Source organism: Diadema setosum, chromosome 1 (assembly GCF_964275005.1).
Source record: "Diadema setosum chromosome 1, eeDiaSeto1, whole genome shotgun sequence".
Lineage (NCBI taxonomy): Eukaryota > Metazoa > Echinodermata > Echinoidea > Diadematoida > Diadematidae > Diadema > Diadema setosum.
The window spans coordinates 42,567,312-42,581,436 of record NC_092685.1 but is presented as its reverse complement, the minus strand read 5'-3'; the positions used below and the strand labels follow the sequence as shown (position 1 = coordinate 42,581,436).

At 38.5% G+C, this 14,125-nt stretch overlaps 1 protein-coding gene across 1 annotated transcript in view; it reads right to left on the bottom strand.

Annotated features, from left to right (window-relative positions):
- Positions 1-118: 118 nt before the first annotated feature.
- Positions 119-14,125, bottom strand: part of LOC140230802 (methylmalonate-semialdehyde/malonate-semialdehyde dehydrogenase [acylating], mitochondrial-like) — a 31,642-nt gene continuing 17,635 nt past the window's right edge. Inside the window, exons 5-13 of the mRNA XM_072310947.1 lie at positions 13,897-13,975; positions 12,000-12,123; positions 10,204-10,234; positions 9,124-9,271; positions 7,234-7,415; positions 5,167-5,296; positions 3,857-4,038; positions 2,845-3,024; positions 119-2,439 (exon numbers count right to left, since the gene is read on the bottom strand). Coding sequence (XP_072167048.1) covers positions 2,239-2,439; positions 2,845-3,024; positions 3,857-4,038; positions 5,167-5,296; positions 7,234-7,415; positions 9,124-9,271; positions 10,204-10,234; positions 12,000-12,123; positions 13,897-13,975 — 1,257 coding nt within the window. The 3' untranslated portion in view covers positions 119-2,238. The remainder of the gene's footprint in view (positions 2,440-2,844; positions 3,025-3,856; positions 4,039-5,166; positions 5,297-7,233; positions 7,416-9,123; positions 9,272-10,203; positions 10,235-11,999; positions 12,124-13,896; positions 13,976-14,125) is intronic.

Sequence of the window (14,125 nt, the reverse complement as noted above, 5' to 3'; positions counted from 1 at the left end):
TATTTGTATAACGTGTACACTTTTTTTGCGTGCACCATGGTGCATTCTTAACTAACAGAAAAACAGAAATTCGAAGCTAAAGTGAAAAAACAAAATCACATTCACACTCGAATTTTATTCATTTTCAGCAATATTGATGTTTATTCATAGGAAAATAGGTGCACATAAATGTCTACTTCAAAATAAAAGACACAAGTTGTGGCATTGTATAACATGTACAATACAATCAGTTGTATGGCAGTACTCGATTTTCATACAAACAAAAATGGTTTGCAACATTATTGATGCCATTCATGATTGGGCCACAGAAAGATATATAACCACATGGTATCGCTCTAATATCATTGCAAATCTCACACCACATGTGCTAGATTTAATCCATGCCAATTAATGGCACATACTCCTTGGGGGAAGCAATCCATTCCAATGCAGGCAGAATGGCTGACTACATGTCTCATCATAAACAGACAATATAATGGAACAGTTGTCACCAAACGTATCCAGAATCATCAAGTTTTTGCATGCAAGTCGCACATGCAGGAATCCTCGGGAGCAAACCGTCACAAGACAATGCACCCTCATCCTTGTTTCATCGCTGCCATTACGCCCACAGATGCAGTATTAATTTGCTTTTAATCTGTCCTGGAAGTGCTGCAGCTCTAAAATATTGCATGTTACACCAATAAGCATGTGCAGGTATTCCTTGCCATCAGTATGAGCTCATGTACAGCTTATAGCTCACTTTGTGCCGGAGACAATTCACAAGTTTCAAACCACCTTCCATTTCCCATCCCTACCTCCATTCCAAATCGGTCAGAGTTCAAATTAATAGTTGCTCAGAAGTGCAAGATGATAAAAAGATGAAAGGTTTCTGAGTTGTCTTGCAAGTGACAAAACAAGCTTGTACTCATTTCAACACAAGGGTCTTGGTTCACTGGACTCCATGAATGGTCAAGTGTTTTTTGGGGCCAAACTGTTTATTCCTTGATAGTGTGGAAACAATGAAATGCATCATTTTCAGAGTTTGACTTGTAAGAGATGTATATACGGTTATGTCCTTATCTCTTAGGCTTGACATAATGGGGGGGGGGGGGGGAGAGAGAAGATGAGAACTATGAGGGGGGGGGGAGAAAGAACATCAGTTTGGAAATTTCTCTCCTATGCAAACATACACACACACAACAAAAAAAATAATGATTCATTCTCTGTAGTATTTGCTAAAAAGACATTTTAGAGACTTTTTACGTCTGAATACAGCAGATAACATATTTTCTGGGATATGAGTAGCGAAGATGAAGATCATAGAGCACACACTTTTTAGTTCGAATTCCATGAAAAGAAAAAAAGACTATCGGTGATGAACAGAATGACAACGATATCTAGACACTTTCAGATTAGTTAAACGTAAATCTGAATTCCTGATTTGAAAATGCTGTACACACGTGACGAAATTCTTGGATGTGCGACAATAAAACTGACTGACAGAACTTCACTGTTGTTGGTTAAAGGATGTGTGGCCAATTACTGAAAATGTACAGATGATAACTTCAGCTCGTTCATTTGAAGAAAAAAACAACAACAACTTACTGTACATTTGATACCTTTATAGCAAATCGGTGTTTTCATGTTCTCAAAAGTGTCTCTACACTCTTTTGGCATCAATCCACACAGCATTTGGCTTATATAGTAATTAACAACAGAAGACAGCACATTAATCCGCATATTGTTATAAAAACGATGAGCAAACACAAAAAGTAGAATAATCTCTACATCTCTTTCATCGACACCTGATCATAGTATGCCTCAAAGACAAAGTTGTAAGTGTAAACACAGTGATGACACACTATTACATCCATATGATTTAACCATGCACATAAGTATGCTTCTCCAAGAAAGGGTGTTCTAATTTCAAAAAAAGCATGATTACTTCAAACCTCCAAAATGATATGTAAGTATATTATTGCCATCAGTGTTTCATTGTCAATTCGAAATATTGGCCTACTGCTCCCACTGAGCCATATCCCCTTCAGAGTCACACAAAGATCACATTTCTGACACTTGAATAGACATTAAAGACAGCCCCTTATGCTTTAACCCTGTCAAACAAAATAAAAGTGAAAATGAGAAATAGGAGACATAGCTTACCACCCTTCCATATACCCATTCCCATGGTTTTTAAAAAGTCGTATTAAAACTCTCGGATGATTGTTGTTTTCCATCTGGAAGGGATTGCGCCATCTACTTCATCACTGGCATGGCAACAGCTGCTTTGGTGTGGCTGACGTCCTCCGACCTCCAGAGCTGGGTGATCGTCTTCACCTGGGTGTAGAACTGGAGCCCCTGCTTGCCGTAGAAGTTGGTGTCGCCGCGGAACGACCCCCGTGAGCCGGTGAAGGAGAACATGGGCAGCGGTACGGGGATCGGAACGTTGATGCCGACCTGGCATACATGGCAGAGAAATGTATAGAGATATAACACAGAGGGTGTTCGACTTTTACAACGCTAGTGTGAATAGTTTAGTTAGTGCTAAATGTTAGTGACTTCACTGGTAGCCAAATCCATAGTGCAACATTAGTTGGGTAAAAAGTACACAAATCTGTAAAATTGATAATAATAATATTAAATTTGTAGGCCAAAGGTGATCTGCACTGACATCTCTTTTACTGTAAGAAAGTAATCATTCATAGAGTTTAAATGATTTCATTTGGTGATATTGAAATTTGAATCTAGTGGCTAGGGGTATGTAGCACTTGTGAATGACTGAAGAACGTCTGTTTAGTGATCCCTCAATGAAATAACTGCAATTTGAAACCACAAGTGCCACACATTCCTCATCCATCTCACCTGGCCCACATCGATTTTCTCTGTGTAGGTTCGGGCAGTGGCGCCGTTTGTGGTGAAGATGGCCGTCCCGTTGCCGTAGGGGTTGTTGTTGATCAGGTCGATGGCGTCATCCAGGGTGTCGACATTGAGAATGACCAGAACGGGTCCGAAGATCTCCTCCTTGTAGCACGTCATGTCGGTCTAAAGAAGCAGAGAGATGGAGATAATGAAAAGAAGGGAAAATATGTCACTACTGTGGAATCAGAAGGGTGCTCATGGAAAAAATATACAGATAGTTCTCTGGAAATAGCCACTCTGGCACTGCAAACATTTGGTCTTTTTGGAGTTAGTTACATTGAGGGCACACAAGTATATGTGGAAGTTATGGATATATTTTTACATAAATCTAAATGCAAAGAATACAGCACGGCACTTTTCTCCCAACTAGATAAACATGCACATAAACTCCACAACTGACACAGATATACCAATACTTAGCATTTTTCCAATGCTCTATAGTGTCTTCAAATGTTGTGCCTAAAATGGCATTTACTGTTTGAAAAAAATATTAAAAAATTGCCTCTCTTGCAGAGACCGAACACAAATTGAACTTTTTTCTCTCAAATATCTAGATTCCAATACACATAGGCTTTACCCCCCCCCCCCCCAAAAAAAAAGAAACAAATAAATTATAAATATACAAATATCTACATTATGTGGATGGCCACTAGAATGTTCTCATGTCAGTTATTGTGAATGCTTTGAACACTCTGAATGAAAATGTATCATGATCATTAAACCTCCCTACACAAGAAAGTCTTGTGACCTTGCAGGATAGTGCTGTTGTCCTCAAGACTGGAATCTTCATGACCAGTGTATTACATAAACAATACCTGGTCACATTAGTCCTACCACTTACAAATACATGAAACAAAACAAAACAAAAAACTTCAATAATGATACCATAATAAACAAGAAGCCAAAACAATACTGTGACCACTGAAAAAGCACTCAAAATAAAAAAGCAATTTACCGTGACTGAAGAGATGATGGTGGGTCCGACAAAGTTTCCGTTTTCGTATCCCTTGACTGAAATGTCCCTGCCGTCGAGGAGAAGCTCCGCCCCCTCGTCCACTCCAGTCTGGATGAGTTCACAGACTCTGGCCTTGGCCTGGGGCGAGATCAGGGGACCCAGGTCAGCTCCAGGCTGGTCACCTGGCACGGCAGAGGACAAGAAGTGCCCCTACACGGTCAATGATCTTAAGACAGTGTGTATTCCATGGCTGCCGACATTTACACATCAAAATCGGGGGGGGGGGGGGGGGGGGGGCAACAGTAATCAGGGAGATGCTTGCTCTACATACATCTCTAATTGGTGAACATGAGTTATTAACATTTATATTTTTAGATATAAGCACATACAGAGAAGGTACAAATCCTGGAGCCTCCCGTTACAGCTCTTATATTAATAAACTGAAGCTGGGGGGGGGGGGAAGAAAAAAGAGCATCCCACATCACAATCACCATGTCACAGTCATGAATCAGCTATTCAAAATACTTCTTTTTCAGTCTCTTAGGTGTATAACAGACACATAGTCACTTGCGAAGGAGAATATGTGACCCGCCACGACAAAAGGATCCTAAAGTTGCCGACGGATGAGCAAAGTTTAAAGTCAGATCATTACAATCAGTCAAAACCATCAAATTTCTGTTTTAGCCATAAATTTGTAGTCTAATGTTTCGTCTATCATCTGCCGAAATTTCGAAGCTAAATGATCAAAGGAAAAGCAAGAAATTAGCATTTTTTTAGGGCCAGGATTTTCCGACTTTCAACGGAACAGAAACATGTCCAAAGTTTTGGATTTAATGCCGCAGATAGACTCCAACCCTAGCAATGAGGAGTGATCTTATTGGTCAGTGCATAGAATCCTGGTTACTGACTGGTTGTGCATAGTCCGCTGGTGCTAAGCTTGAATAAACATCACAGAGGTTGCTACGGACATGACTTCTATTGTCCAGAGGTAAAAACTGTCTTGCCTCCCCTTGATCACAATTGCGTCGGAAAGAAAACTTTGCTGGCGGTTTTCTCAAAACACTGAATTCCTAGATCACTCGACATGCTCTCTAAAAATCATTGATATCTCTGCAACTGAGTACTATTATGAGTCGTGTTTAATATGAAATTGAAGCGAAAGAGAAAGGGAATAATATCATGCCATTTCTAGAAAATCAATCTCCCCCAACTTTTGGATCCTTTTGTTGTAGCGGGTCACATATGGACAGTACATACACACACACACACATAATTTTTGCACAGGTATTAAAGAAAGAGTTTGTGCTCACCAGCATCCACCTTCAGCGCCTTGGCCCGGTCAATGAGCTCTGGGATCCATTCCTTGGCCTCACCGACAAAGACCGCAGTGGACAGTGCCATGCACCTCTGACCGGCCGCACCAAAGGCAGCTCCACACAACTGGTAAATATAGAGACAGAGAGAAGCACTATTGAAACATCAAGGATTCAAAGATCACACATGTGACCCTACATCACAAAGCCAGCAAAAAGTCACCAGACATGGATGATTAGTAAGGGGCAGTTTCTGGAAGAGTAGACTTTAAGCTTTAAAAAGATACATAACTCAATTCAAATGGACTCTCCTGACCTATCTAAATATTGGAAAGAAAGCACACACTCTGGAAAAGTGTATACTCTGAAAACACGCTCTGATCAAGTATAGGGTCTATTCAGGTGCTTAATCTTTACAAGCCAATGAATGGGACATAAAACAGGATGTAAAACTCCCCAGCAACAACAATGAAGGGATTATCAGATTAAGCTGAGATTGAGTATGCTCTATTAACACAATCTATCCATGACTGACACCAACTTTCAAAGAAGTAGCATCGTCTTTTCAAAAGTTTTTAGAGTTGAAAGTGAAAAGTGTGAAACGGGTTTTTAAGAAATTAAAAGTGTACTCTCAAAAGTGGTACGGAAAAACTGCCAAAATCACAGTTCATTTTATGATCGCACATTTCAGAATGATGTAGTAGAGGAATTGCTTTTTCAGAAAATATGAACAACTCAAGATTGACTGGGTTGTGCTACTTCACCTAATTATGAGTCTTCTCATGAAATCAAGGCCTGCAACTTTTTGTTTGTTATGTAATGCACAGTCAAATATTGCTTCTATGTAGGGAGGACAAAGACCAACATGAATACACGAGCCAGGGGATAGTGAACAATACTTTACTGCATCACAAACTGTGAGAATGAATACAATTCTGTTTATCGTCAATGTATGTTTATTTTGTTCGGGGACCATTTGGTGAGTTTTATTAAGGAAGTACAGAGTGTTTGCATCTAATCAACCTTCTTGCGCATAAGATTACAACAATACTCATAGCAGGGGTATCTCTTCATAACATTTGATAAGTTTGCAATTTGTGTATGTTTTACTTCACTTCGGGGGTTTTGTATGTATTTTGTTGGGTTTTGTTTTTTTTTGTTCTTTTGGACATGATGGAGACATTGTCCAAGTTCAAACAGCAAACACTATTCCATATCAACGTTAAATTCACAATAATTTTCCCAGCAGTGACCACATGCTAACTTTTGACTGTTTTCTGTTTGTTTTGACTTTTGACCTTGCACAGCCCTCGACACAGTTACAGTGATAAGTATATGAATCTCAAACGCTATTTTCTTAATTGAGCAAGCAACAATTTTCAATGACTTGCATAATTCCTCTAACCTCCGGACATCTTTCTAGCACAGAGCATAAAAGAGAGGCAGCTTTGAGCACGACATCAGACTGTCTCTCACTGGAATATTTTCCCCTTTGTTCTTATTAGTTACCTGCACCAAGGAAGGAGGTTATGTTTCCATCAGCGTCTGTTTGTTTGTTTGTTTGTTTGTTTGTTTGTTTGTTTGTCTGTGTGCAAAATTACTAAAAAAGTTGTGCAAGGATTTGGATGAAACTTGTATGAAAAGTTGATAATGACACATACACACACAAAAACAACAACAATCAAACAGATGATTTAATTTTGGTAGTGATCCAGGAATTCTTATAGATTTTTGAAGGATTTTTGAAGGATTTTTGTTGTTTTTGCAGATTGGGTCAATGAACTTGAGAGTTCAAGCTGCCCATTTTTTGAGGTTTGCATACATGCTCTAAAGTACATGCTCTAGTTCCTGCTAGGGCAAGGAGCGCCAAGCAGCTGGAAGTTGATGACGTAACAAAAGGCTTCTATATTGGGAAATCATCAGCATGCATGCGTATGGGTGTAAATCACTGATCTCCACGGAAGAACAAGATCAGTGGTGGAAATGAGCTGCTTGGCAGAGGTCTGTGCTCTCAGAGTGCTTTTCTAGTTTAGTTCTGTTTTGAGGGAGTGGGACCACACCCACCTGGTTGAGTGTGTTCTCCTTGTTGGCATCAGGCATGATGACTCCGTGGTTCTTGGCCCCCATGTTGCACTGCACACGCTTGCCATTCTTGCTGGCCCGCTCGTGGATGTAGACACCAGCCTGGTCCGAGCCAACAAAGGAGACAGCCCGGATGAGTGGGTGGTCGCATACAAAGTTCACAGCTGCATGTTACATAATGAGAATTCAAAACATTGCAAAATGCGTATTCAAACATTGGGGAAGCATTTAGATAGTTTGTATTATTTTGTATTATTATGTATTATTTTCATTATTTCTATACTTATAGTGAATGTGGTAATTTTATTCCTGTGAGCACACTGCCTCCTGACTTTTCTCAAGATGAGCTAAACAATTTCCTAAAAAATATAAATCCTACAAAACATTCACTGCACACGGTTTGTTTGCGTGCTTTTGTTCATTTTGCAGTAAGTACATAAATGACAATGAAGAAGCCTGCAGAGTAACGACAGAGTGTTTGGGCAAAGAAATACTTACAGACAAACTTTTAGTTGATGCTGTCTGTCGATCCACTGTGATGATACCTCTCACTGTCACCCCAAATGACATTATTGTTGGCAAATTAAATCTACTCAGAGAGAGAAGTTCATGAGCTACTGAAGGTAAAGTACTCTTCTTATTATTCTTCTTCTCTTTCTTCGCCGGTAATCTGCCCCCTTCAGTCATGAAAATTCTTGCAGATATCACTCATTTTTTTTTTTTTTTTTTTTGACTACTTCACTGGGATTTCACCCAGTTCTCTGCGAGAGAAGTGAAGTGGGTTCTTTCATGTGCAGAAGGAACAAATTTTGCATGGCTTTCATAAACACAGGACAGATGGCTCAAAGTCTCCTCCAAAAGATTTGGCAGCCAAGTCAGATAAAGTGCCTTACCAGAAGGCACTACTGCTGGGACTAAAACCCCATACATACATGGAAGCCTACAGTTGTAACCGCATGGTCTTTATGACCGTTCAGCCAAGGAGGTTTTATACATTGGAGTTCCAACTGGCTGTGATTATTCAAACAGTTGTCAGATTGCTATTGATGTACAAAGGAATTCCACAGGTGCACTTGTGCCTTTGATGGTCGACGTTCCTTGCCACCGTCGTGCTCAGCATTCTGAAGATTAATTTTGAATGTTATCATAATTTGGCCATATTTTGCTCATCTACTTATCAAATGAAATGAAATTTCAATTAATGATAAAGCATGTAAAACAAAAGACATTTCCGTCCAGAAATTTGCGCAAAAGTGTAAATATGAGCTGTATCATGTGAAAATGTTTAAAACTGTACCATCCAGGAAAGCTGGTTTTATCACTTTTCCGCTTAGTTTCCACAAATGAAACTAATATGGAATATTCTTCAAGTATAATTCTTTATTGATAGATATATCAGATTAGTGCCCACATATGCCCAGTCGATTAATTTTCATCTTCATTTCAGCATTTTTTGCTCAATTTCTATTCGCGCATCCTCATGTCTGTACCACCTACCTTTTATAAGAAGGGATAGCGAAAAGTAATTACCATCACAAAGAAATATCTTCCCTTGAAAGTGGCTAGTGATTATGCAATGAGACACGAGTCCATTGTCTTCCTATCTGCGCGGCAGATCCTGTTCTGCACATGCTTCAAATATTTTTGAGCGGCGGCTTCAAACATCTAGCAAAGGAAATAAGACGGTTGTGACTCCATTCTCTAGAACCTCCTTGGTTCAGCCAAGACAGTCCCTGTGTGACACTGTATGGCATTGATGACGCAACTTTCTTTCAGCTCATGAGAAAATTTCACTCAATTAATTTTTTTTTTTCTGTCCCCACAAGTTTACTTTTGATGCATCCGACAATTCATAGCTGAAAAGCATCTCACCATCATGCTGGCCGTGGATAATGTTGAGAACGCCATCTGGTAATCCCGCTTCCTTGGCTAGCTCAGCAAGCAGCATACAAGCTCCAGGGTCCCTCTCGGAAGGCTTCATCACAACAGTGTTCCCTGCCACGGCTGCCACAGGAAACATCTGCACACAAGAGAGTATTGCGAGAAGTCCCCTTACAGTGACATTGACACAGATATCCAGCTACACAGCACAGGTCCTTTGGCTTTACACACTTGCAAATCTACATTTGTTTCAGTATGTGCTTCATCAATTTACAACAGCATATACTATATTCCTAATACAGAATCAAACTACCCAGTCTTCTATCTCAGTGGTCTTGTATACAGAGCTACATATCCACTTTGCTCAAAATCATTGCAAGGGAGGAGATAATTACAGTTTCCTTGATACACTGTACTAGCAGTGAAAATAGCATTGCAGGCAATGCTCCTCAAGAATTAATATGTATCAAAGAAATTATATTTATCAATCCTTCAAAAGAAACTTTCAAAATGAACAGGATCTAATCAACTTGTATGCCTCTCTTTAATACTTTAGTTACATGCTCTAAATCCCCAAATATTGATAAGATTGCTGCTGTAAATGAAATTCCTTCCTATAGGTTTACACCTTAAGAAAAGAAATGATGAAACAGTTCGTCTGAAACCTGAACATACAAGGACTCATTTTCCTCCACTATTCATTCAGTAAAGTCCACACTTCCCAACCTTTCTGACTGAAAGTAAGGACAAATATTGGCTCAAAAAGTAGGAAAGAAAGAGCAGTTCCCATAGGAAAAGTGTAGGAAAATCACGAAGAAAGACAGGAAACAGGAAACTCCCATTGAAACAAGAGCTGGGAATTGTCAAAATTCAGATTCTTTTCTCCATAGCCAGAATGGTTGGCAGGTCTGGAAGTTGTTCACATAACTCTCCACTGTTCTGATGGTAGTTTTGAACATAAACATGCTGACACTGCACTTCTCAAAATGCCCGCACGAATATATCCTATTCGAATTAATGGGAGTCATCATTTAATGGAGAAGACAAAGAGATTACTAGGCTTATACTTACCCATAGTGGAATCATGGCTGGGAAATTGAATCTATGAGAAGAGACAAATGTGAATAAAAAATTTTGCATAAGTTGGATGATATTATAACCCCATTTGATTTGCATACCATAAGGGTGAACATTGGCACACTAGCCATTTTTCACCCTTAGCCAGGTATGATGCATTTCATGTTTTTTTTTTTTTTATTCCAAGGATTCAAAACATTTTAGTAATAGTATAACAAGCAAAAATATTTGCATGCTTTTATTTCCCTGCTAGATTCTGGTCGCACAATATGCGCAAACATTTCCATTCCGAAAAAATTTCCACTATTACAGAATATGAAATTTATGTTTGACATCTCTGTGATAGGAAAACATGCATAACTCTAAAATTCCACGACTTTCTGATATCTCATGTCATGGTTAAATAAACTTGTACTGCTCGGTTCTTCTGATATTCCTGTTTTATAGTCAATTTACATGGAGTTGTACTTCAGTTTAATAAGGAACATTTCAATGGTATTTAAGCAGATATACACTATAATTGTTAAAAAAATTACAAGAGACACAGAACTTTACATTACGGCACCAAGAAGTTCTTTTGTAAGGGAAGGGAGAGTGGAGCAGGGCAGAAGTTTCATTTGTCTTCCCAAAGTAAAATGACCTCAATCACTTCATTTTCATTACATTCTACACTTCAGGCATTTGTGATTGTTTAATGTACAAGTACATGACACTATGCTTATTAACAGCAGGTACAATGGTCACATACTGGGTAAACAACATCGGGAAGCTTTCATCACACAGTGTGCATAAACATACTTTGTAGTAACAAGAGGAAACCGACAATAGTGACATGCTTACACTTTAAAGGACAAGTTCACCTTCATTAACATAAGGATTGAGAGAATGTAGCAATATTAGTAGAACACATCAGTGAAAGTTTGAGAAAAATCTGACAATCCGTTCAAAAGTTATGAATTTTTGAAGTTTTTGTGCAGTTACCGCTGGATGAGAAGACTACTGCAGTGTATGATGTCACATGTGTACAACAATATAAGGAAAATATAAAGAGAATTTCACAAAATTTCGTCTTTTGAAAAAAGTACAAATCCCCTTGACTCGTTACTGACATATGTTGTGGGAAATATTATTCCCATTGCCTTTAGAAAGAGGCAAGTCAAGTGCTCTTTTATTATGCGAAAAAAGTGAAAATATGTTGAATTTTCTTTATACTGTTGTACTCATATGACACTACAAGCCTAAGTAGTCTCCTCATCCAGCGGTTCCAACACAAAAATTTTTAAAATTCATAACTTTTGCATCGATTGTCCAATTTTCCTCGAACTTTCACAGATGTGTTCTACTAATATTGCTACATTCTCTCAATCCTAATGTTAATGAAGGTGAACTTGTCCTTTAACTGCCTTTTCTCTTCATGGTTAGAAAAAAAAACTATGGTATACTACACACTTTAAATTCTAGAGAACCTGGAATCCTACAAAAACAAAAACAAAACAGAAACCAAAACACAACACCTCACAGCAGGAGGTCAGCACAGTTCAGAGATAACAATCACACTGTTGGAACAATAAAAGTCAAGACCGTGTCATAAAGCTGGGCAAAGTCAGCACTGCTGGTAACAGCTGGTATGAGATACACACCTAGTATCTATCTATATTGCTTTGCAGTGTATTTTTCAGCTATGTTTATCATGCACTTTATCAGTTCACCATATATAGCAGATCTTGTGTCTCTAAACTCCCTTGTTCTGTCACAAATTAAAAACAAATCTAGTACTGCCAGACACTTACGGAGTAATGCCGGCGCAGACTCCAAGGGGCACACGCATGGTGTATGTGTCCATGTCTTTGGCAATGGAAGGTAGTGTCTCACCCAGTTGTAACGATGTAATACTGCATATATGCTCAACAACCTCTGCAGGGGCAGGAAAAAACAAAAGAAAAGAGGAGAAACTTTTCTAATATTTCAATGACAACCTAGGTCAAAATTCAGCTGCAGAGTGACTGCAAACTTGCAAGCATATTACCAGGGTCTCATTATGATTGATATGGGGATTTAATACATGCACTGTAGATGTTCAAATAAGTAGAAAGCTAAAGTGATTTGGATCAGTGTCATTTTGCAGTGCTCTACAATTTAGTGCATAAACCTATTTTTTGTGTAATCTCTATATAGTCTTTTTTTAAAACTTATATTTGTAGCACTTACTTCAATAAGATGAAGAAATTAATTTGCAAATCAGCGCAATATCATAAAACATTTGGGCTAAAAAAGAAATGTTTGCAGAAGAAAATAAAATCAAGTCAATGTTGCATTGTTGAAACCGCCTTTACTATGCATCATAGGAACTTTATTTCCTTAAACTTGTTCGTGCAATGGAGTTTGGAAAGTGTGCACACGCTATGGGGTTTTCTGTGCCAATCGGCATTCAAAGCTCATAAATGGTTGAAAGGAACAGTGCAGCATGTTTGACTGTCACTAAGGCAAACAAAACAAACATTAACTGACCCGAACATTTTCTTCAGCAAATATTTGATGTAGAGGTTCTTTTTAACTCTCAGATTCACAATCTGGCAAGTCTTTTTGGCAGTGGCCCAATACAATGGACAAGCTTCCTTATTGGAACAGCATCTACCCAGTATTAACATTATGTTATGCATAATGTAACAAGTCTTTTCTGTATTAATTGTTCTGTGCAAGACTAAACTCACACTCAAAGAGCCTATAAAGTACATGTATATAGGGTACTCTAAGACCTTCTTTGGTCTATTTGAAATCATTACAGAAAGTGATTTGGCTTGACACTAGCAATTTACAGTGTACATATAATTCTGTTTGACCATAGGGGTAGGATTTCGTTCTCTTTTCTTTCTCCCTTATTTCTAAGCCTTTTAATGAGATACTGGTGTCAAACTGATTTGAAACTGCATGATGCCAAAAAACTCAAAAAAAGTCATTACTTGTTGGCAGTGATGAAAAGATAAGACACAACTCTATGTTCTGCACTGGTCTAGCTCTCATCCCCATCACCATAAACCCCTACCACATAATTACTAACACAAAATGCCCCACATATTGAACAGGGACCAATTAATTGCATGTACTGAAACCTCCACAACACAATGCATTGTCCATTATCAGACATGAAGGTGACCCAGTTTGACATTGTTCATGGTCATTATACTATTGACTTGAGGTGTACATTTTAGGATGGCATTTAAACAGGAACTAGTATGGCAGATACAAAAGATAATCTCAACCTCCTTCCCCTAAGAGATAGATTTGACAGGCAGACACACTCTAATATATAGCAGTCCAGTCAACGTTCTAATCCCAGTATAAATGCATGCTCTTCGCACAAGGACATGGCATAAAACTAACCCATAAAGAAATAGGTACATGGGACTACATATCATTTTTTTTTTAAACAAAATGTGTATTTGTGTAGACAATTTCATTCTACCACTTTTAGTGGTAAGGCACTTTATCTGATTGTTGTATGTCTAGCCATATGTGCTTTACATGTCTATCTTACATAAATGCATGGGTGCTTATGAAAGGTTAGCAAATCTTTGTTTTTGTTTTCTATTTTATTGTTTCCACTGCACCAATGCCATGCTAAAAAATTGTCAGGTTGTATGGTGACAGGAGGCAGCAGTCAAAATGTACGAAACTCTTCAAACTTACGCAATCCCCTCATGACGTCTCCCTCTGCATCTACGAGTGTCTTGCCTTGTTCCAGTGTGATAAGCTCTGCAATTTTCCTCTATTAAAAAGACAACAACACACAAATGCCCGTTCAAATTTCAAACTACAGTTGTACATCATTTCAATACACAATCGTCTACTGTGCAAAGTCACCCCATCATAAGTGAAGGCACAATAAAACAGCGGTATTTAGCAAACTAATCACATA